At 42.1% G+C, this 21,732-nt stretch overlaps 1 protein-coding gene across 7 annotated transcripts; it reads left to right on the forward strand.

The window, feature by feature from the left end:
* Positions 1-462: 462 nt before the first annotated feature.
* Positions 463-20,975, forward strand: LOC145454033 (G protein-coupled receptor kinase 6-like). 7 transcript variants are annotated; one of them, XM_080332007.1, is made up of 19 exons: positions 463-703; positions 4,448-4,456; positions 5,159-5,254; positions 5,740-5,852; positions 5,919-5,996; positions 6,056-6,174; positions 8,454-8,546; positions 8,726-8,789; positions 10,593-10,733; positions 10,800-10,990; positions 11,054-11,091; positions 11,156-11,245; positions 12,883-13,091; positions 13,158-13,322; positions 13,387-13,524; positions 15,362-15,496; positions 16,632-16,756; positions 18,072-20,131; positions 20,176-20,975. In XM_080332007.1, exons 1-17 carry the CDS (start codon positions 643-645, stop codon positions 16,719-16,721), a joined length of 1,830 nt encoding a protein of 609 aa, XP_080188133.1. In that variant the 5' UTR covers positions 463-642; the 3' UTR covers positions 16,722-16,756; positions 18,072-20,131; positions 20,176-20,975. The 7 variants fall into 7 exon arrangements, with proteins under 7 accessions (XP_080188133.1, XP_080188134.1, XP_080188135.1 ...); XM_080332008.1 differs by having other exon boundaries at positions 18,113-20,131; XM_080332009.1 differs by having other exon boundaries at positions 18,979-20,131.
* The last annotated feature ends 757 nt before the right edge of the window (positions 20,976-21,732 follow it).

Consider the following 21,732-nt stretch of genomic DNA (forward strand, 5'->3'; position numbering starts at 1 on the left):
CAGAAAGCTCTTTTACGTTCGATTCATTGTTTCCGCCCTTTATCGGGTCTTTCAATGGGCCTTTTGACCACCTGAGAACGAGCGATCACGTGGGAAAAAGAGCCCAGATAAATCTCCGACGCTTCAGTTACAGGCGTGAATTGGAACCAATATAGCATTTTTTTCCGTTAAAAAATATCAGAAAAATTGCGTTTGAATCCAAAAGTGAAGGACGGAGTCGAAACGGTAAGATGTAAAGAGCAGATTCATCCTGAGAAGCCATCTATTGAACGTTTGCAAAGCGTAGAAGTTTTACTTCGTGTCTTGAACCGACTAGTTAGTAAGTTGCGCCGAGCAATATTTCGGCATTAACATACATAAGCCGGATGGTGTCGGTGTTGATACAATCGCAGTCAGTCATCGATTAAACAGCGGTTAACAGCTTATCGCTATATTGCGGCGTTTCACCACACCCCCGACTGCGGAGCTGCGTTGCGATCGATTGTAGCACTTCAGGTACTCTAGCTTTTGAGGGTTTTTCGTATGCGCGTGTAGTTCAATCGCTGTCTGCTCACAGTCCCTCATTAAGTAAGTCATTAGTGCACCAATCAATGTTAAGAAGGAGATTTTTTGTCGATGTGGAGTTTGTAGCGAAAGGTACAAATGATGGACATGGAATTGGAGAACATCGTGGCCAATACGGTCTACATTAAAGCTCGCGAAGGTTAGTATCTCTTTCGTTGAAAGCGTTCTTGGATATTTGCGTAAATGCTATCTTGTCGATGTCTGCAGAATTTTGAACCCGATGTCCGAACAGAAATTGCAATGATCACAAACGTGCGAGAGGCTAGCTATTGTTGAGTTAATTAGTTGAAATTGTGTAAGCCATGTGTTGAATCGACGGATCAAAGTCCCTTCATGACCTGTAAATGGGTATACCATAAATTATGACTTGCGAGTGAGAGTTTATGTTGAATGACAGGGTCAAGTGTAGAATACGGCCACCTCGAGAAAGTGACCCCTATGACCATCACCGATGAATGCTGCACATGAACATCTCAAAACTCTTAGTGTTTCACATGACATCAATAAATGCTTCCCATGAACACGTCAAATTTTTTTTTTGCCTGTGTAGAGACGGATATTAGGGTTGGGGGACGGGGGGATATTAGGGTTAGGTTAGGGGCAATATTAGGGTTAGGTTCGGGGGAATATGAGGGTTAGGTTAGGGGCAATATTAGGGTTAGGTTAGGGGTAATATTAGGGTTGGGGGACGGGGAAATTAGGGTTGGGTTAGGGGATATTAGGGTTAGGTTGGGGGTAATATTAGGGTTAGGTTAGGGGTCATATTAGGGTTGGGGGACGGGGAAATTAGGGCTGGGTTAGGGGATATTAGGGTTAGGTTAGGGGTAATATTAGGGCTAGGTTAGGGGTGATATTAGGGTTAGGTTAGGGGTAATATTAGGGTTGGGGGACGGGGAAATTAGGGTTGGGGGACGGGGAAATTAGGGCTGGGTTAGGGGATATTAGGGTTAGGTTAGGGGTAATATTAGGGCTAGGTTAGGGGTGATATTAGGGTTAGGGGTCACGCCAATCCTAATATTACCCCTAACCTAACCCTAATACTGCCCCTAACCCAACCCTAATATTCCCCCTAACCCAACCCTAATATCCCCGTCCCCTAACCTAACCCTAATACCCCCCTACCCCAACCCTAATATTACCCCTAATATCCCCGTCCCTCAACCCTAATATTACCCCTAACCTAACCCTAATATCCCCCTCCGCCAACCCTAATATCCCCCCTACCCCAACCCTAATATCCCCCTACCCCAACCCTAATATCCCCGTCCCCAACCCCAATATCCCCCACCCCCAACCCTAATGTCCACCTTGCTAACCTTAACATCCCCGTACCGTAATAAACCCCTAATATCCCCGTCCCTCAACCCTAATATTACCCCTAACCTAACCCTAATATCCCCCTCCGCCAACCCTAATATCCCCCCTACCCCAACCCTAATATTCCCCCAACCCTAATATCCCCGTCCCCAACCCCAATATCCCCCACCCCCAACCCTAATGTCCACCTTGCTAACCCTAACATCCCCGTACCGTAATAACCCCCCCCCCCCCGCCAGCCCTAATATCAGTCTCTCCACACAGGCAAAAACAATTTATTTTGACGTGTTCATGGGAAGCATTCGTTGTTTTAATGTGAAACACTGATCGGTAAAGGTCATGGGGATCACTTTTCGCGGTGGCCGTATTCTACACTTGACCCGAATGACACACGTTAGGTAATGGTGACTACATCAAACAATTAGCACTAATTGCAAATTATCTTGTTCAAAGTCCAAACAATTACTGCTTTTCATCTTGATTTTATAACTAACTGTGATGGGTAAGAATTTAGATTCACATGTGATGGATAGGCATCATAAACTGAAACAATTCTGTTGTTATCGTCAATGAATATAATTTCATGGTAGGATCAAATCCGATGCTTGAGATTCATTTATAATATTGCTAACAATTTTATTATTTCAATACGCCACAAGACTGCGATACAATGAAAGATAGGCACCCAGGAGGCATCAGGCATGCACATTGAATGAAAAGTAAAAGAAGATAATATAAAAGTACAGATTGACAGCATACCGGTTTTTCAGCAGTGATAAGCAATTCATTGATTCAAACAGCATCCACCTCGCGTTACACATTGAATAAGTGACCCAATGTAGTTCGAGTAGAACATTGCAATATATGGGTTCGATTTTTTTGAAATAGTTTCACCCAACAGATGACTTGTTGAACACGTATCTCTAAGATACTTTTAATGCAATGTGACATGAATTGCCTCTTGGCATTGTGCCTTTACATTTGCATGTTTCACATATTGTACTTTTGGCAATAGATGTAACGCACCAAGCCACCAACAACGTGCAGCTAATTATTACCCGCAATGTGTTTTTGCGTTGTCCAGTGACAAGTCTTAAGAATTGTGGTTGTTCTAGCAAGGTTCGAGTTTTGCAGCATTGTCTGTTGTGTATTAGTCATGTACCTATTTTCATAGTGTAGCAAACGTTCTGGAGTAATCGCACCACTTTTCTCAACTGTAGAGATGATCTAAGGAATAGGATATATACCGTACGATAAATCCATCTAGCTAATGAGAACACAGTTTTGTTTGCAGAAGTCAACGAGTAAGGATTGTGAGCCTAGCAAACATGTAAACGTTTTTGCAGGCATTGTTCTGTAGATGTTCACTAGTCTATCACTTTAACAGGGATATCAAAATTGGGAATTGAATTCCATGCGGCTATCGTGGATTAGTTCTTACTTAATTATATCTAACTAGGGATTGATGTGGTGTGCGAGATCTTATCTGTTGTTTCTTTGAATAGTGATTGTGGCCCGTGTATTGGGGTATTTGTATAGCATACAAAATGTGAACAGGATCCTTGCCAGTAGCGGGATCAGGTCCAGGATTTTGAGGGATTGTGTAAATGTAGCAGAATTTCAGACATTGGTCTTCAAATTCCTAGCGGCAGCAAAATGGAGTCAAATGGTATCGAGTGTTGTAGTTGTCTCGTGGCCATTTTTTGAAACTTTGACAATCGCTATAATATTTGTTTTAGTGATGTGACGTCAATAGAATTGCTAGTTTTGGTGCAACTGTTGTTGGTCTGCTATACAAATATTAGCCCATGTCCGATGTTCGCTTCAGTAGTTTTAACCATTTCTCTAGTAAAGGCATAGCCTTTCTCAATATGTATGATATTTTTATGATTGTAGCATCGGTTCTCCTTATAGTGTATTGTAATAGACTTTGGCGAGCTTTAAGCTGACTGATTTATCGAGCATCGCTCCGCGCAACCAAGCAATAAAGAATAAAAATGCCTAGTGTGGCACAAATTCCTCGTCCTAAACTCGTCTAATTACAATGGACTAATTCAGATGCTGTTAGCGCTAGGTGATGACACATTGTTGGTCCTACGCTTAAGTGATTGTTTTCCCTGTTGAAACAGAAAATGACTAAACCATTAGCATATTGGACGGAACTGTTTAGAGAGTGGCCTTGCCAATCCTGCGCTATAATATTGACGTAATGTTTGTCTATTTGAAGAGTAATTGAAAACATGTCTGTGTCTGCAAAGCACCGGGCGGCATGCCCGAAGTAGGATTCTAGATTTTGTTTGTTTGTTGATTTAGGAGGTGTCGACGATTTACAGTGTGGTCATTTTGTTTTTTGCATTATTGTGATATTTAAAATGATGTAATTTCATAGTTTTGTGCTGTGACTAGTCACCCATTATTGCTGTGTCAATAATGTGACGTTTCTCGATGGCTACTTTCATATGTTTTCCTTTTTCTTATATCATCCAACTTGGCCGTCCCTTCACCCTGCAATTCTCCATATTTACAAAACGATCTGATCTACTACTTTGTGGCTTCGATATTGCAGTGTCCTCAGGTAATGGATGAATCCACCGTGATAGTTTCATTCGCGTGTATTCTGTGTTCTGCGTTCGGCATGGAATGGGTTGATAATATCAATGTTTTGATTTCACCACTACCTCTCATGGCGTGCAAGACAGAAACTGTAACTAATTGTGAACAACTTGACTTGTCTGTCTCTCTGTCATGTCTGGTCCTATTTATCAGCCATCACGCTGATGGGATTTTGCAGCAATTGTATGTTGATTTTTGTATTCTTAATAGCAAATTGGGGTATTACTCGCTTTTCTATGATCAGATTGAACTGTTGAGTTCATCACATGAAATCTGAAACAGATCGATTGTGTTTTGTTTCAACAGAATTTAGTCGATTATTTCTTACAATTGATACGTAAAACGATCATCCTCCTGCCTGGGTCATATTTCGTGTTGAAGCATTCTCGGTGTTCCTGCGTGTTTTTTTTAACCATTACTGCCAAAGCTGTTCATGATAATTGTTTTGTATGAAGCTTGGATGATTATATGTTGGTACATTTGAACTAGTGCATATTGGATTGATCATTTTCGAATTTATAATCTCGGTTACTGTGCATGAGCGGTACTATATTTTTGTTTTCGCTAAGGTGATATGTATATGTGACATGTTTTTATTTTTCTGCATGGATATTTTACCCTACTTGTGTACCGGATGCACTTACATGCTTCTTGTCCTCAACAGGCGGTGGCAGTAAATTAAAAGGGAAAAGTAAAAAATGGAAAGAAATGCTGAAATTTCCACACATTAGCCAATGCGAAGAATTGCGTAATGACATAGGTAATGGGCCGTTCTTTAAGTGATGATTTGTTTGTATATCTATTTTCGTATCTACTATCATGTTGGGATCTTGCTAACTGCCTTTGTAAATCCTGTCTCTGCAGTCTGCATACTATTCTCATCCTTTATTTGCATCGTATTTCGTGAGTCTTAATTTGTAAATAATCAAGTGAATTGGTGTTGGACCTGATTTAATATGGGTTAAAAAGGTGTTGCAAGCAAGTGTTCCTGGCTCGTCAATAATCATCATAATTAGGAACCAATAATTCAGACATACCGGTAGTGTGTGAACTGTGGCGGTGATAATTATCTGGTTTCAAAGACATATTTAATTCTTGTTTGAGTTTCACTTGTAATGTTTACTGTCACAGTGACAATGCTGTGTACCGTGAGTTGTTGATGACGTTCGAACTTCGAAGGTTTATTATTGTGCATCAATGTTTTCGGATCTGCAGATATCGAAATTAATTTGAGGTTTTCCGCAGAAAAAGACTACACCAGCATCTGCGAGCAACAGCCGATAGGAGCACAGCAGTTCCGTGACTTTTGCTCCACTAAAACCAAACTTGAAGCGTGTATAGAATTTCAAGAAAAAATTGTGAGTTTGCAGCTGGGTCACCGCTATTCCGATGGTGTTTTTGCAATCTCTTCCGCTCGTCTTTAGAGGGAATATGAAATGTCTCTCGACGACCAAAGGTCGTCAGCTGCTCAAAAGGTTTTCGACGGTTTTTTAAAAAGCAAGGTATCCTCGATCGCTACCGTGTAAAAGGCGGCCTCTTTTGAACGAAACCTTTTATGCAGGCGAGCGGTACCTTATCACAATTCATAAGCGACGAGATGGTCGCGAGGTGCGAAGAACGGATTAAGAACGTAGCGGACGGCGAGGAGTTGGACCAGGATATATTTGCGGAATGCTCGCAGTGAGTATCAGCGGTTCCTTTTTCTACATGAATCATGTCTGTTCTGTTCCGTTCCAGTGCTGTAGTTCACGTTGAATGAGAAAATGCTGAAATGTTTCTAAATTTGCATTATGATGTGATAGATCACACTGAGACTTTGGTTGTGCATATCAGTTTTTATTTGCATGTTTGACAACTGATTTTCCCACACAATGCACAGTATGAGAGTGTAATTTTGTTGCAGGCTAACTGGTAAATAACAGATCGGGTAATATTCCCAATCGCACAATGAACTTGACACAACCAAATACTCCAATCACACTACGATCTGTAAGAACAAATAAATTCTAGGCCAAAACAACGTTAGGATCCTGTGTGCAGCATAAAGCCTTGCGAAGCGCGTCGTCTGTCCAACGGTCGAGTAATAGCCCAATTATAATGAACCAAAATTGAAGGAGACATATTCACAGCATAACGAAGTTTAAGATATATCAACATCCTTCGGTACCAACCCAACAAATTTCGGTACCAGCACCATATTTACTCTTAATAACAACACGTTGATTAGTAATTCGTGACCGATTCCCGACAAAATTGCATTCTCTTGAGGAAGCCATAGAATTTGGCACTTAGGCCTGTTTGTGGACAAATTCGGTGTGGTAGCTACGATAACGATCGATCCACACCACCAAGACCTGCGGTCGTTTGTTTGCCGAAGTCGCAATAGGTTTGATTATAACTTCCTTCACTATCCGGTAGCCCACCAGGTCACAGCGAGTAATGAAAGTCGCTTTTCAGAAGGAATGGTGTCAAATATCGCTTACCTGTACCAATCAAGCAGCCTCATTCTAGATTACAGAGTATTTTCGTCTTGATACCTGCTTTGTGTATGCCATTATATCTTATTCTGTGATAATTTGTAAGTCAATTATATGATCCGAAGCCGGGAAATATTTTTATGGAATATTGTGTAATTTGGTCGGCGACTTTAAATGGATCTGTCATAAAAAATAAAGGCAATTTTGTTTTAATGACATGTTTTGCTTGTGAATGGTATTTTAAAATGGTATTTTGATCTTGAAAGCCTCATCATCACGCTTATTGGCGTATGTATGATAGACTACTTGAATACTCATCTCATGAATATTGCATAACATTGATCTATGGCAAGCCTGGCAGACAAAAATCTGTCTAGCGTGTCATGAGAATTGTTTCAGTGCAAATACCGTTTGAAATATCAAATTTCAATGGGCGTTTTTGTAGATGGTATTTTTTTACGGTTCCAGCTCGCAAGCTGAAATCAATCATCCCGAATCTGTATGAAATTAAATATGCTTGGGAAATGTGTGATTTAATGGGTGCGCCATTCCCTTGTGGTGTATTGACCTTTAAAGCTGTCTCTGATCATCGCTTCCACCTGTGAGCAGGCTATTTTTTACTGCATGTGATCAATACCGTCAAAGGCAACTCTGCCAACAGCTAGTCAGATCAATATGTGTCTTAGCTGTAAGGTGTGTAATTTTATGCGTTGCCTGTGATTATGTTCTGTACGTGTAATAGGTACATGCGTCAATTACATTTTTTCGAGGCAATGAATTGCCAATGCGATATTGGAAATATTTGCACACATTAGAGCCTCTTTTCTTTGCCTGTGATGAATAATCATACTAAGCCTTTGATAGCTGTGATTTTGACTTGACGACATTGTTATCGTCATACCATCATGCTTTTTGCATTTTTACCCTATTTAATAAATGCTCGAACTGCAGTGTGGTATGTTAGCTGATTACTAGATTTACATCTTTCGTGATGTATTTGACACCAATTACACCGGTGTGGACAAATCTGCGCTACGCAGTGTACTTCAAGTTTTCATGTGACTGCATTATTGGCAGTTGCATTGCTGGGGTGTAGCACGGTGCATGAGTTTTTCCTCTTTCTATTGAAACAATGTTAGGAGTTGTTTTGTAGATGACCATGCGCAATCTTTTGTCTCTCTATATAAATTGTAAAGCGCATTGGTGTGTTGATCTGATAGTGGGGGTTTGTTGTTTGCTTCCTTACTTCCAAATTTTTCTACCCAGTAATGTAGAACTCTTTAGTGCTGCACAAGGAGTTTTCCTGTCGTCTCAATGCTATAAACTTGCTATATGAGTCAATATATGAATAATTTCTGAGCACAGTCATGTAACAGGCTGTACTTGTACACAGTATATAGGCGTCCATTGTCGCAAAGCTTTTGTGAATCGATATTTTCCATTTATAGAAGTTATATTTAAAACTAAATTTACCATTTTCAGAGCGATTTCAAACTACCTCAGCGGGGAGCCTTTCTCTGAATTTTTACAAAGCATGTATTTTTCGCGTTTTCTGCAGTGGAAATTCCTTGAGAGGTCAGTCGGCATTGATTGACGCATTCCGGTCGTGACGCGATCAGCTAGTAACCGCATCACAGCCGTGTCATTGTGAACGTTTCAACAGGAAATTACTTGCGTTTTGCAGCCCACCATATGCTTTCGAATATGTACTCGGCATCTGTAAGTCGCCTGATCTGTGATTATGTTTCGTTCAGGCAACCCGTCACCAAAAACACATTCAGGCAATACAGAGTTTTGGGAAAGGGAGGCTTTGGAGAGGTAAACAATTACTAGTTGTCATGGCTTGGCAGCGCTTGTTAACAACTTTGCATTATTGCCTTGCAGTCTTTTTGTGTGGTGTATATTTTCTTGGAAATCCTTCTGTTTGCTTGCATGAATCACCACATGAACTTTACGGCCGATGTTATTAAATCCACATATCGAACACTTTGTATGAAACTCTGACAATTACTTGACTCCGTTCATTCTCATCGTGATTCTTCCGTAAACACGTAATATGACCAGTTACCTCAATTTTCTATGCAAAATATTTATGGATTCATATCAAAACCTGACCCTATCTAGATGTATCTGTTATCTCAAATCTCGCACAGCAGGTATTTCTATTAATGAATGTGTTGACTCGGTATTTCCTACTTCATTTAAATTCGATATCCATTCTGAGAACGGCATTTAGTCATCACTATTCCACATTTAGGCTTATCAACGTCACAATTGAAATGGGTAGTGTATATTGTAGTACGGGAAGCCATAGTTTGCTAAAACACAAGTAATGTATGAAAGATTCGTGTAGTTATACATTTAAAAGGTTCCTGCCCCTTCCTCCATCCTGCGATCATTGCTTTCGACAACGTTGAAGTGTTTATTAGTGACATTGACAAATTTCACGGTTGCTACTAGTCTACTCTCCAGTAGGCAACGTTAACAGAATTTCGTTTGACTACCTTATGCACTGGCTGGGTTGTGACCTTCGGGTGAACATACAGACAAATAAGAAGCTATTGAAACTGATTTAATATGCAACATAAATTATTGAATGAACCCTGTTGAATAAGGTAGGTGTTTCATTTTAATAGAGTTGACTGCGATCTGCAGGGTTTTTAATCCCATTAAGATGTAATGTAATTCTAATACTGTGGTTGTAGGTCAAGGTCATTGCAATTATTAGATCCGATATCTTCCATGATTTACTGTCATCCTCCATAAAGTATACTTGATCGCTCTGCATCTTGATTCATTTCCTTTTTGCCATTGTCCTGGTTGGAACTTTTAATTTTCTTTTCATCGATTTGGTTGCTGGTTCCCTCTGTCAAGGCCTGCAATTTCATCTTCTTTGTGTCATATTAAGTGCGGAGATTCCTGATATCAAACAGTTGCATTCCATTGTCGAGCAAGTCTGGCATGTATCATGAATGGTCAATGAAAAATTCAGTATGGAACAAAAGTGTTTCATCGTGAAGTACCTTGTTTATGTTCTTAAATGTGTCAAGCTCTATCTTGTTTAATCGGTACGCCACAAACGATTTTTTGATATTCTTGACTGGTCTCGGTTATATAGCAGTGTCTGCAAGATACCTTTGAGAGTCTGATTTAGTATTCCATTCAATTCATCCCTGTATACTTAATGTTTAAGTGTGCTGCATGGTACCAACATGTGTAAATATTTATGGCATACTGACTATTTACTATGATTTCTGGTACTGGTTCAGCCAGCGGAATTGTAGTTTTTTTGTCCAAATAAATATTCAATTGAATAATGCATTCATTTTCATATTGAAATATACTCCGGCTGACACTCCTCAGGGGTTATCTTCAGAAACTAGCCGTGTATTATAAAGAACATTGTATATCATGAAAATTTGCATAATCGAGGTATTCCCCCTCCCCCCCCCCCCCCCCCCGCCGAAAATATTCAAGTTAATTTCAATATGAAGATATTATTCAATTGCATACTGAAGTTCTGTACCTCTGAGAGTCTCTTCAAATAAATATGTGATGCAAAATTGAGGACGATATGAAAAAAATGAACGACTTTAAGGAAAGTTTTCGTATTCTCTGCAGGTATGCGCTTGTCAAGTGCGGAGTACGGGTAAAATGTATGCGTGCAAGCGTTTGGAAAAGAAAAGGATAAAAAAGAGAAAGGGCGAATCCATGGCACTGAACGAAAAACAGATCTTGGAATCTGTCAACAGTAGGTTTGTGGTAAGTGTCGGAATCTGTTGTGAAGTTTTTCCGCTCGCAGCGCGCACCATGTTAACGCGTGTCTAGGTGAGCCTCGGTTATGCCTACGAGTCCAAAGACGCGCTCAACCTCGTTTTAACGATAATGAACGGCGGCGATTTGAAATTCCACATTCATAACATGGGCGATCCCGGCGTGTTGATGGAACGTACGGTGTTCTACGCCGCCGAAATCACCTGCGGATTACAAGACTTGCACAAAAAACGCATTGTTTATAGGTCGGTGTCATGGTAATGCAGGTTTTGCGTTTGTGCTGACCCGAATGCTTTTCTATCTGACAGAGATTTGAAACCTGAAAATATTCTTTTAGACGACAACGGTGAGTGTGTTATATTCTTGTGTCGATTATCTCATTATCAGACTCTGTCATGTTCCCTTTCAAGGCCATATACGTATTTCTGATCTCGGTCTCGCCATCAAAATACCGCAAGGGGAAAAAATCCGCGGACGGGTCGGAACTGTGGGCTATATGGGTATGCGAATATTTCTTTTTTGCGCTTTTGTACGGTTCTGTCGGTGGTTTTGACTAATTTACGGCAATTATCACGGCCGCGCTACTGTCGGGTATCATCTTGTACAATTAGAGCCGTTTCCGATAATGACATAACGCGCGTAATTGACGGGGATTTTTGTGTCGGTGTCGTAATCGCTTGAAATCGGCCCGATTATGTTTGATTTGCGGTGCCGGTATTTTCACTTTGCAAAATGTTGTCACGTTTTCGTTCTTGGAATAGTTGACCTTTTGTTATTATTGTTTCGTGTGTATCTGAATATTATCTCGAAGATCTGCCTGACGGAGACTTATTCTTTCTTACGGGAGTAGAGGTCGATTCCATATATTATATTAATTGTCTTCTTTTATTGCAAAGGTTCTTCGTTAAATTATTATCGTAAATGCTTCCATCCGTTGTCGCTAAGAGAATTATAGTTACGTTGCTAACATATGTGGAAGTCACCTTGATTGGTCGCGTTGCAGCGTAAGAAATGTGCAGTACAAAGTTACGTTAGTGAAAATAGCATGTCTGTGAAGTCATGATCAACCGATCAAATAAATTGGTATGGTCGAATAAATGCCAAATATTCTTTGGTGTGATGTGGAGCGGGCGGTATTCTCTTTGTGGTCGTTTGAAAGGTACATATATGAACTTTCCACATCATTCATACTGTAGATATACTCAATCTCACCTTCTAGCCCAATACCGGATTCAGAATTGAATTACTCGGATACCTCGGATACCCGATTTTGCTCAGCCCTACTTCCATTATGTTCCATGTTCCCATTGATTCCGTCTGCGTTCTGGTGTCCGCAAGTGATTAGATTAGGATCGTATATGTCACGACGGCATGGATATTCTTGAACGTACGTTGATTCAACACGAATCGCGTGTCCGTATCGAGTCCGTTCGGTATGACAAATTGGGGTGTTCGGGATTTTCCTTGTTTCATTTATTCGCGAATCGATGCAGTTGACTTAAGGTATTGATTATTGCGGCGGTCGGCCCGTTGTCGGACACGTTTTACCGTATCGATCGTCAACTGACTGAGGGTTTATGGAGTGGTTTTACTTGTAGCTTAGCATTTGAAAATACTGGAAAACGTGTGTCGCCATTTGGCATGAATCGTGACACCGGCGTTCTGTTGTGCTATTGCTAGCTCAGAGTCATCGCTGCTAACAGTGGCGTGGTCAGGGTATGGGGATTGATACCCCTCTTCGTTTCATGTTGAGCTCGTGTGGATTTTGAAAAAATGTAATTAACGATCAACTAAAAAGATTTGTCGGCGTGAACGGTTGTTTTATTGTGTCATGTTCTTGCAGCCATTGCTAGCTCGTGGGCTGTACCTTAGCCAGGGGGTGGGTTTTTGGGATAAAAACCCCCCTTTCGCAATCAACTCGTGCGGCAAGCAGATTCTGATCCAATGAAAAATTAACAAGCTATTTAGGAATTTAATCTAGCTGGTAGTTTAGGACTTTTGAAGGTCTTTAGTGCTAGTTCTTGTAGCAAGTTTTGAAAAGCGAGTAGTCCTAGTTCTGGTTGCGCATTTTGGAAATCCAGTGGTTTGTGTGATTATCGCTGATTCAGTGTCTGACGTCTCGTTTTGATTGCTCAAGCTCCCGAAGTGGTCAAGAACGAAAAATATGAAATGAGCCCCGACTGGTGGGGTCTCGGTTGCATCATCTTTGAAATGATATGCGGCCAATCGCCGTTCCGCCAACGTAAAGAGAAAGTGAAACGTGAGGAGGTGGACCGGCGGGTCAAGGAAGACACCGAGAACTACACGGACAAGTTCTGGGAGCAGGCGCGGTCGATTTGTTCCATGGTTGTATTCGCGAGCGCTTGCTCTGGCTTCCCGTGTCCTTGAACCGTTCTTACTGTTCGTCCGCAGCTTTTGAAAAAGGACCCCGCCGAACGTTTGGGCTGTAGGAACACGAGCTGCGCCGAAGACGTGAAGAGTCATCCGTTTTTTCGCGATATCAATTTCAAAAGGCTGGAAGCTGGCGCCGAGCCGTTTGGCAATCCGCCTTTTACCGAGGTCCCTTTTAAGCCAGACGTGAGTAGCTGCTTTTGAAATGTTGCTTTTGTGGCGTTTAATGTGTATGTCTCGTGTCTGACAGCCACGTGCGGTTTATGCAAAGGACGTCTTGGACATAGAGCAATTCTCGACAGTGAAAGGGGTCACCATCGAGCAGAAGGACAATGACTTTTATAGGAAGTTTGCGACCGGCTCGGTGTCGATACCATGGCAAAGAGAGGTATTGCACTGTCATTATTATTGCACTTTGCCGCGTCGGATATTATGAGCTAGGAATGTTTTTACACCATTTTTCTATGGTTTAACTAAATAAAAATGAATCTTCCTGGTAATTGATTGGATGTATCCGAGTGTATCGCTTTCAAAGTTTTTAGTCATAAATTTGAAAATCTTCTATAACATTTTTCTATAGTAGCGTATTCGTTGGCTTGGCTTCAACATTTGACATTAATTTGTACGTATTTCTCCTGCATGACCTTTGTTCTCAAATTGCTGTAGTAGCTGCATCTGCATTTATGTTTTCCCTGCTTCTGAGCACTTCGTGTATGGTCCTTGCTCGATTTGACTGGTTATTGGAGTACTTCTGTGAAATCATTATTTGAGACGAAGGTAATGGAATAGTTGTTTTCGTTTATTAGACGATTTGTTAGCGTTATTTGTCTGCCATCATATTGCAAATTGATCCTTACGTGTTCTGTGATTTGATGACACTGACAGGTGCTTGCGCTAATATGTAACTTTGTTTGTAATGACATCGGTTAGGCAAACCAGAGTTTAATAGGCTGTTGAACAGACGTTTAGGTGTTTACTGTCACCAGTTCGCAAGTGCTCCGATTAAATTTGTGTTTGTACCGAATGATTGTGGCAAATGCACCTTAGAGAGAAATTGCTTTGCAAATCACAAATTTTGACACTATCTCGTGGTTATTTGCTTAGTGAAACCGTCGGTTTGAAGCTCGCTGCAAATGGATTCCTTTTATCAATGAAGTACAATACAAGGCTTTTGTTCGTACTATATTTTTCCGCCTGGTGACCAAAAACAGAACTTTATTGTCTCGTCTCGTTCAACCGCCGTGAGCGCGGACTGCAGTTATAATCACGGACGGCCTCTTTTTAATAATGCATCAGATTATAATGAATCTTTCAACAAATCTTTCACATCGTATGACTGCTATGATCTGCTCCCAACGCTTTGTCAACCCAATATCGGCAACGCTCCATCAATAATACATTCGCGTATGACGTCACGGGTATCTGGCTGTCTTTTCAATTACCCCGATTTCACGCTCCGTGATTTTCAGGAAGAATTCGGATATTTGTGTCGTTTGCTATGTGCGTTTGTATAGTTGTGCCCATCTGTTGTGATGTGAAATCAAAAGCGGTGTAATTGGACGCTCCGCACGCGCGAATATATAATTTGTAAATCGGCAGACTAAGTAGCTTTTAACGCCCAAATAAGCCGGTCTTTGTGTAAATGGTGAATAATTCATAAACACCTTTCGCATGCTCGATATTATATCAATTCCCATAGGTGCCCCGGATTGAATCTCGCACCAATCTTCTGTACTGCTGCTTTATTGCCAGCACCCATGGAATGTTTTGTGATTAGGAATGGGGCATTATATATTTTTGTCCTTCGTTTTTGCGACATATACACCGACTTGTGATATATATGCACACGATCTGTGAATATGTATGCTATGAGTGCATGATGTGCATAGGCTATGCCGCTGGACAAGGTGCAATGTGGTCATAGTTTTTTAATTTTTTGTCCCATCCAGGTCTTATTAAATAAATAACCAGCGGTTGAATCCCAAACCTAGCGCTGTCGCGTTTTATCTTTCGGAATGATGTCATTAGTTAACCTCATCACCGTGTGCTAGAATAATGGTCTATTACCTTGCCGCTCGAAAACATACAGTGGAATCGATTATATCCGACAGGAACACATTTATACCGCAGCATCCAATTATGGCAGGAAATTCGCTAATGATAATGCAGTACCCTTACCGCAAAGTACGCCCGTTTTGACGAAGTCGACCGACGTATATTTTCAGATGCAGGAGACCAATGTGTATGAGAACCTAAACGTTTGGGGCCCTGGTAACACTCCGACGACCGATTTAATACCCTACGATCAGCAACATCATCCCAGCAAGAAGGGATTTTTCGGTCGATTATTCAGCAGACAGGTTGGTCCCGCTAGCGTGTGTGTGTTTTTCGGCATGCTTATTTTGTGTGGATACTTTTCGACTGTGATCATCCCCTTGCGTTATGTGGCAATAACAGGAAACGCTTATCCATCAAAACCCAGACGGAATCTCCCGGCTCTAGTGTGAATACTTGTGATATTGTCGGACAAATTGCCAATATGTGCAATCCCATAAAAAGACTCGGGTAGCACACATTCAAGTCTTGGTCTTGTGCTTTAGGGCTTTGAATATGTGTGGTTGTTTTGCTCGTGCAATGCTGACTGGCAGCGCCATTTGTCATGCTGTAGAATTTGACCTCAACCGGCCCCTGGCTTGTAAATCAACCCCGTTAATTCTGACCATATCGCTCATGCTAAAGATTGACACGTATACAGACTCTGTGTGCATGGTGCTGTGTTGAGTTTGTATGTTTCGGATGTTTTTGGCTGTTGGGAGTGTACTGTGTTTGCATTGTGAAGTTCACAAACACTCCCCTTTTTGAGATGTGCTATGATTGGTGTGTGCAGTATCGTCAGTTGTAAGGTGCCTACCAATCATGGAAACCGCGTCATTGTAGTAGGCTACTACCATCTGAAATCAATTGGATAGGGCTCTGGATCTTTGCCTACGCTACGTCGCTACAGACTTGTGCAAGCTACCCATCCAGTTAGCTGACCTACAACAAACTACTCATGTTTGAGTAGTTGTAGTTGCTGATTTTAAAAAGTAGGCTCTGTTTCACATTGAAAAGTAGAACATCTTGAAAACATGTGTCGACATTTGGCGTGAATCACGATATCGTTGTCTTTTTGTGTGATATTCTAGCAGCCATTACTTGTTCAGAGTCATCAGTACCATCACTGCTATCAGTGACGTAGCCAGGGGTGGGATTTGTGGATCGAATCCTGTCCGATTTCATGTTCGTTCTCGGTTCATGTAAAATGTTGATCCGATTCTGTTGAACTACAAATTAATGAGTTACTTTGAAATTGAATCTATTCAGTTGTTTTAGTTCTAGTTTTAGTTGCTCATTTTAAAAATACAGTAATTTGTACGAGTCTGCTATTCTATCATCTATAACGGTCCGCTGTTGTTTGATAAATGTGATAAAGTCATTCGGCGTCTGTGAATTCAGAAGGATGCTGGCGGCGCTGCTGCTGCCAGCGCCACGGCGCAGTGCTCCGACAAGCGCGGTAGCCTGGTCAATGTGAAGGAAGGCTGTTGAATGCGGGGACCAGAAAATACTTTCCCAACGACTAGGTACCGGAACAGGCATGCATGTTTGCGCGACGAAGTTTGTCTAACTGTGTGTGCAGAAAAAAACGGGTTTTGAGACTTTAGCGGCTGTCGTGCGTGGCTTGCGGTGTGGCGCATGTGCCCCGAAAGCCAAGGTGGCTGTTTAGTGTCTGTCGGATATCTAGTCATCGTCGTGTGTGACTGGTTTTTGTGAATGCATTAACACGCGTTAGTTTTGTGGCTGTCTTGCTGGTTTGTGTGCGATTTGTCATCGCAATGGCCGGATAATTCTGTGTTCCGTAGCTTGCATGGCGTAATTCCTAGGCGATGGTGTTGATTAAAAGCGACCAGAGGTGGTCAGTAACAAAGCACCTGTACATTTTTGGCGCACTCATGTAAATTTTGTATAATTGTGGTAGTGGCTATGTTTTTGGACTACATCAACTTAAAACGGTTTTTAGGACAAACTACATACTCTTTAGAATTCACATTCTATGAAATTGTCACGCCAACTACGCAAAATAGTCCCTGTGCCATGATAACTGAAATTTTTTTTGGATTGTGCCTAATAGCGGTCTCATTGGTTGTTTTGCGTCATTCTAAAACACATTGTGAAATTTGAAGGACATCGTCTTCCGATTAACTGCTAATAAATGCATGCGGCCTGTCCAGACTCGGACTAGATAATTCTAGTTGTCTTATTAGAGCGAAATGCCAGTAACCTAATAACTTCTGGTCTTCATGAAAATGTCTCAGGAGCCAAGCAGACACCTGCCATTTTTATGCTTGTGGGAACGAACTCTGGTTTGATGCGAACGAAACAAGATTTTTGCTTCTTTCAAATTGGGAATTGAATTCAATTTCAATCGTAATTCAGTAGTTCTAATTCTGATCTAATTTGGTAAATCCGAAAGTTTTCTGGTTGTCCGACTACTCGATCCGACCTTTGTTTTCTATTTCCACCCGGAGCAGTTTTGATGTTTCCTTGAAGCTGGTCATTGTACTTGTAATTGTGTAGAAATTTACGGCGTCACTGCTACTTTTGCGTTGAGTAGCAACGGTTACTACTGCGATCACCTCTGTAAGCAACTTAGTTGGTTTCATTGTGAGTAATGCTGACTAGTCTGGTTTTGATGTAGTTTGGGAGTCAAATTCATGATCATCCTACTTAGTACACACGGTAGTTAGTTATTCATGTACCGGTAACACTTTTTTTGTTTTCTTTTTCCTTCCCCCTCTTTGCTACGATTCTGTGCTCTCTAACCGATGTCTGGTGTGACGCGTGCGTCTCGTTTAACCACTCTCTCTCACTCTTATCTCTTGTGGCCTGTTCCTGCAGTCGTGCTGCGGCGGGGAATCATGACGTTTATCATCTCGCAGAATCGGACCGGCGCGCGAAGCCGCGCGTCGACCTGTTGAGGTCGCGGAGCCGACGCCCCGAACGCACAGAGACCGAGGCAGAGACGACAGTAGCTCACTAAACTTTACGGGCTCGCATGACAATTAATCGCGTAGAGAAATCCTCTTTCTCGACTGCATGAGTACAAATTTCGACCGATGCATGCATCCGGTAGCGCTATGCAAGTGGAATTGCCGATATTTTAGCAATCTAGTGGCGGTGCCGATTGAGTTTGAGGCCTGCCTATCTGGCGTGCGCCAGAAATGAGCACAATCAATATTTTCACAGATTTATATTCACATGCATATCCAAATTTGTAAATAATATGGTACCATGTCATCTGATCGCCGCGATTATTCGAATTGTTATGTCTGTGGCGTCATGTTTGGTGATACGACTGTTTGATATACATTATACAAAGCTCTCTTGAATGCTTTGCTAGCGCTGGTGAATATGCTATTCAACTGTGTATTGAAGTTTTGCAGCTGTTCTCAAAATTCTCAAGTCCAAATCCAGTAGCAACTGCAATTTGTTTGGAACTCGCACGGAAATTGGAAATGAGTAACTTCAAAATGATTCCATATCCATCAAAATCATCTATTTTATTTCAAATCAAAATCCGTGCTCATCTCTGGCGTGCGTCGCGTTTTCCATGACAAAACCGACTTGCGGTGTGTTTCGTGCGTTGTGCTCGTCACATTATTTTTCTCCCTTTTAATCCGATCGAATTCCTTTGAAAAATTTCGTCGTGCTCCCCTTTTTTTACGCTTGCTTTTTTTCGCACCCCCGGCCTGTACTCGTGCTCTGTCATTCCTCTCTATCATTCTATCTTCCATCCCCCGCACAGTCGACGCGTCGAGAGAAAGCCCCGTCCGTGCGGAAGTCGAGATGATCGCGTGGACCGCCGAAGGACTTCTGCCACCCCCCGGGACCGTAGAGCCTCGGGCGCTCGGGACGCGCCCGCTTCGTCGGTGATGTCGGCCGGACGCGTGTGCCGGGCCGGTTTCCGCAGGCCGTGGCGTGTTTTGTATTGCGTGGTGTTTTTTGTCTGCGTCGTTACGGACGATGTTTCGATTTGCGGATCGGTGTTTGCGGAATTTTTATCATGCTATCGCTCGAAGCCGTCTTTTGTTTTTATTCGCCCTTGCCATAAAAGGTTTTGTCTCGTTCGTTGGTGCCGTGGCTGTGTTGCCGGCTTTGTCGTCACCGGGTCTCGGTTCGAATGATGACGACCGTGTCTTGTATGCAGAGGTGGTTGGTTTACGAAATACTGCTTTTTCAGAGTATTCGAGTAGGATTTGTCTAATTGGACTACTTATAGTAGTTATATTTTTATGCTGCTTCCAATTTCACTTGAACAGTTTTTTAGGCAAATTATTTATGTTTATGCTCAAAATTTTAAAAAGCAGAACATGGTTTTGAGATGAGTTTGCGTCATAAGAACCTTGTGAGTAGACTCCTACTGAAAGTTCTTTTATACTAATATTGATATCTTTTTTTCGCTTTTGACTTTGAAAAGCGGAAGTTGGGTTGCTGGATAAGTTTGCGTCGCTTTTCTCTGTGGGATCGTGGTAAAAACTGACAAGCCGCGCCAACTATTGCACTATTTTCGAAGATTGTACTCAGTTTGTACGGTCATCAGTCTTTTTGTGTTAGTCGCGAAGATGCACCTTACAATTCCAAAAGTAACCGCCACCGATTGCGTGCCAAAACTAACCCTCGACCAAAACTAGCCCTCGACTTTTACAAACTACTCGCTCGGTTGCTCTACACACCTTTCATTTCCAACTTGCACTCGAAGTAGCTTTGCCACGTCTCTTACATCGCTACTACTACTCGTAATTATGTAGAAATGTAGGAGTTGCTGCCAGTATAGTAGCATCATTGACCACATCTGCCTATATTGTATGAGACTGCGGTAATACTCATTCGAGCCGTTTAGAACCGGACGACTGCGGCGGTGCGAGTTTGTGACGTAACAGCTGGCGACCGCGCGGCGCGTATAATTATAGATAACTAACCTCCGTAGGTTAGTTATCTATAGTATAATTATTGCAATTACGTGCGTTACCGTGTCCGCGAACGAATGCTTCGCCGTCGAGAAACTATGTAGTTCCGTGCAATCCATTTTAAAGTTTTCTCCGCCCGCGTGTGTAGGACGCTTGTGTCGTGGCGCGTATCTGGTATCATTTCGCGCCGAATACGCGAATACCTTCATTTTTCGTCTCGTTGCCGATCTTATCCATCGATTTTTCTCATTCAATATTCATGACACGACGCGGGGGCCGCATTTTTGTTATTTTATCGCCGCGTACACGCGGGCTATCCAAAATCTATGCGTTTACATAACGCTACACGAACGGAAAGCTAAATCCGTGAACCCGCAGCGGGATCGTGTAGCCGTTGGCTAATCGTTTTACGTCAGCGTGCGGCAACTAATAGAGAACTGTACAGCGTCTTCGTTTCTATCTATTGCTTTGAATGATGTTATCGACTTGACAAATCGTATTTATCTCCGTGTAACATGCGATCGCGTGCGCGATCCGCATCCGCCAGGTATCTTGCCCCGTGCCCTGTGTTGAGAGGTGAATCCCCGTTTGATGTCTATTCGTTTCAGTTTTGCCTTGCCCTCGCGTATTGATGTGGTTGGAGCGTTTTGATTCGTTGATTTATTGTGACGTTTCGACTCGGATTGGACGGCGTGTCCGGTAGAATTTTAGATGGTTACTGAAACGGTGACTTAGCCAATGTTTTATCGTTTTTCGTGATCATGTGTTACAACTATACTTTTCCTCTTTTAAGCCTTTTGTTATTCAAATATATAGTATACGGAAAGTACCGTTAGGGCGTTGTTTCGGGCGGTTGTCTTGTGCTGTACCGTGCGAAAGTCTGTAGCGGCCATTGGTTGTGGCGTGGCTCTTACGCCAGAGTTCAGCGACGTATCTAGAGTCGTGCCTCCTCTTGATCAGGGTTCTTGTGGTGCAAGGGGTATGCTGTATGCAAATATAGGATTGTACGGTTGTTGACCGTACAGCATTGTTGCAGTACATGTCTATCGCGAAGTCACTTCTGGTAGATTATGAAGCGGTAAATTTGCGATGCAGCGATAGGGCAGAACGAGAGAGTTCGGTTGGGGCCAATTCTGAACAGTTTGCGCTGAAGGGCAATCTCATGCTAAATGCCACCAGGCTACCACGTCTTACGCGTAGCGCGTAGGGTTCTGGTTTAAAATCAGGCTGGTTTAAATCAGGTTTTTTTCGTTGATTTTTGATTTTATTGATTATTTTGGTTTTTTCAAATTTTCGGACGGGAGGCGTGAATGTGGTTTATTATCGGACAATCATGTGCATTTTATCTAAACCGGAGATAGTATCTCGGCACCGGTATAGTTCAGCTGTTTGACAGATAGACGGGAAAAGAGCGAAGATCGAGCTATAGTCAATAATATGCTAGCGTTTTGCTGTGGATACTAGTTAGTTGTCTGTGACATGCTGCTGGTATTTCCAAGGCACTGGTGGGATACTGCAAACTAAGCGCAATCCGGATTCTCTACCGAATTCGAAAGATTCCCTAATCTCTGATCCAGTTTGCTGGCAGGAAC

This window comes from Botryllus schlosseri, chromosome 13 (assembly GCF_051294905.1).
Source record: "Botryllus schlosseri isolate E-star chromosome 13, Bs_hap1, whole genome shotgun sequence".
NCBI classification, from domain to species: Eukaryota; Metazoa; Chordata; class Ascidiacea; order Stolidobranchia; family Styelidae; genus Botryllus; species Botryllus schlosseri.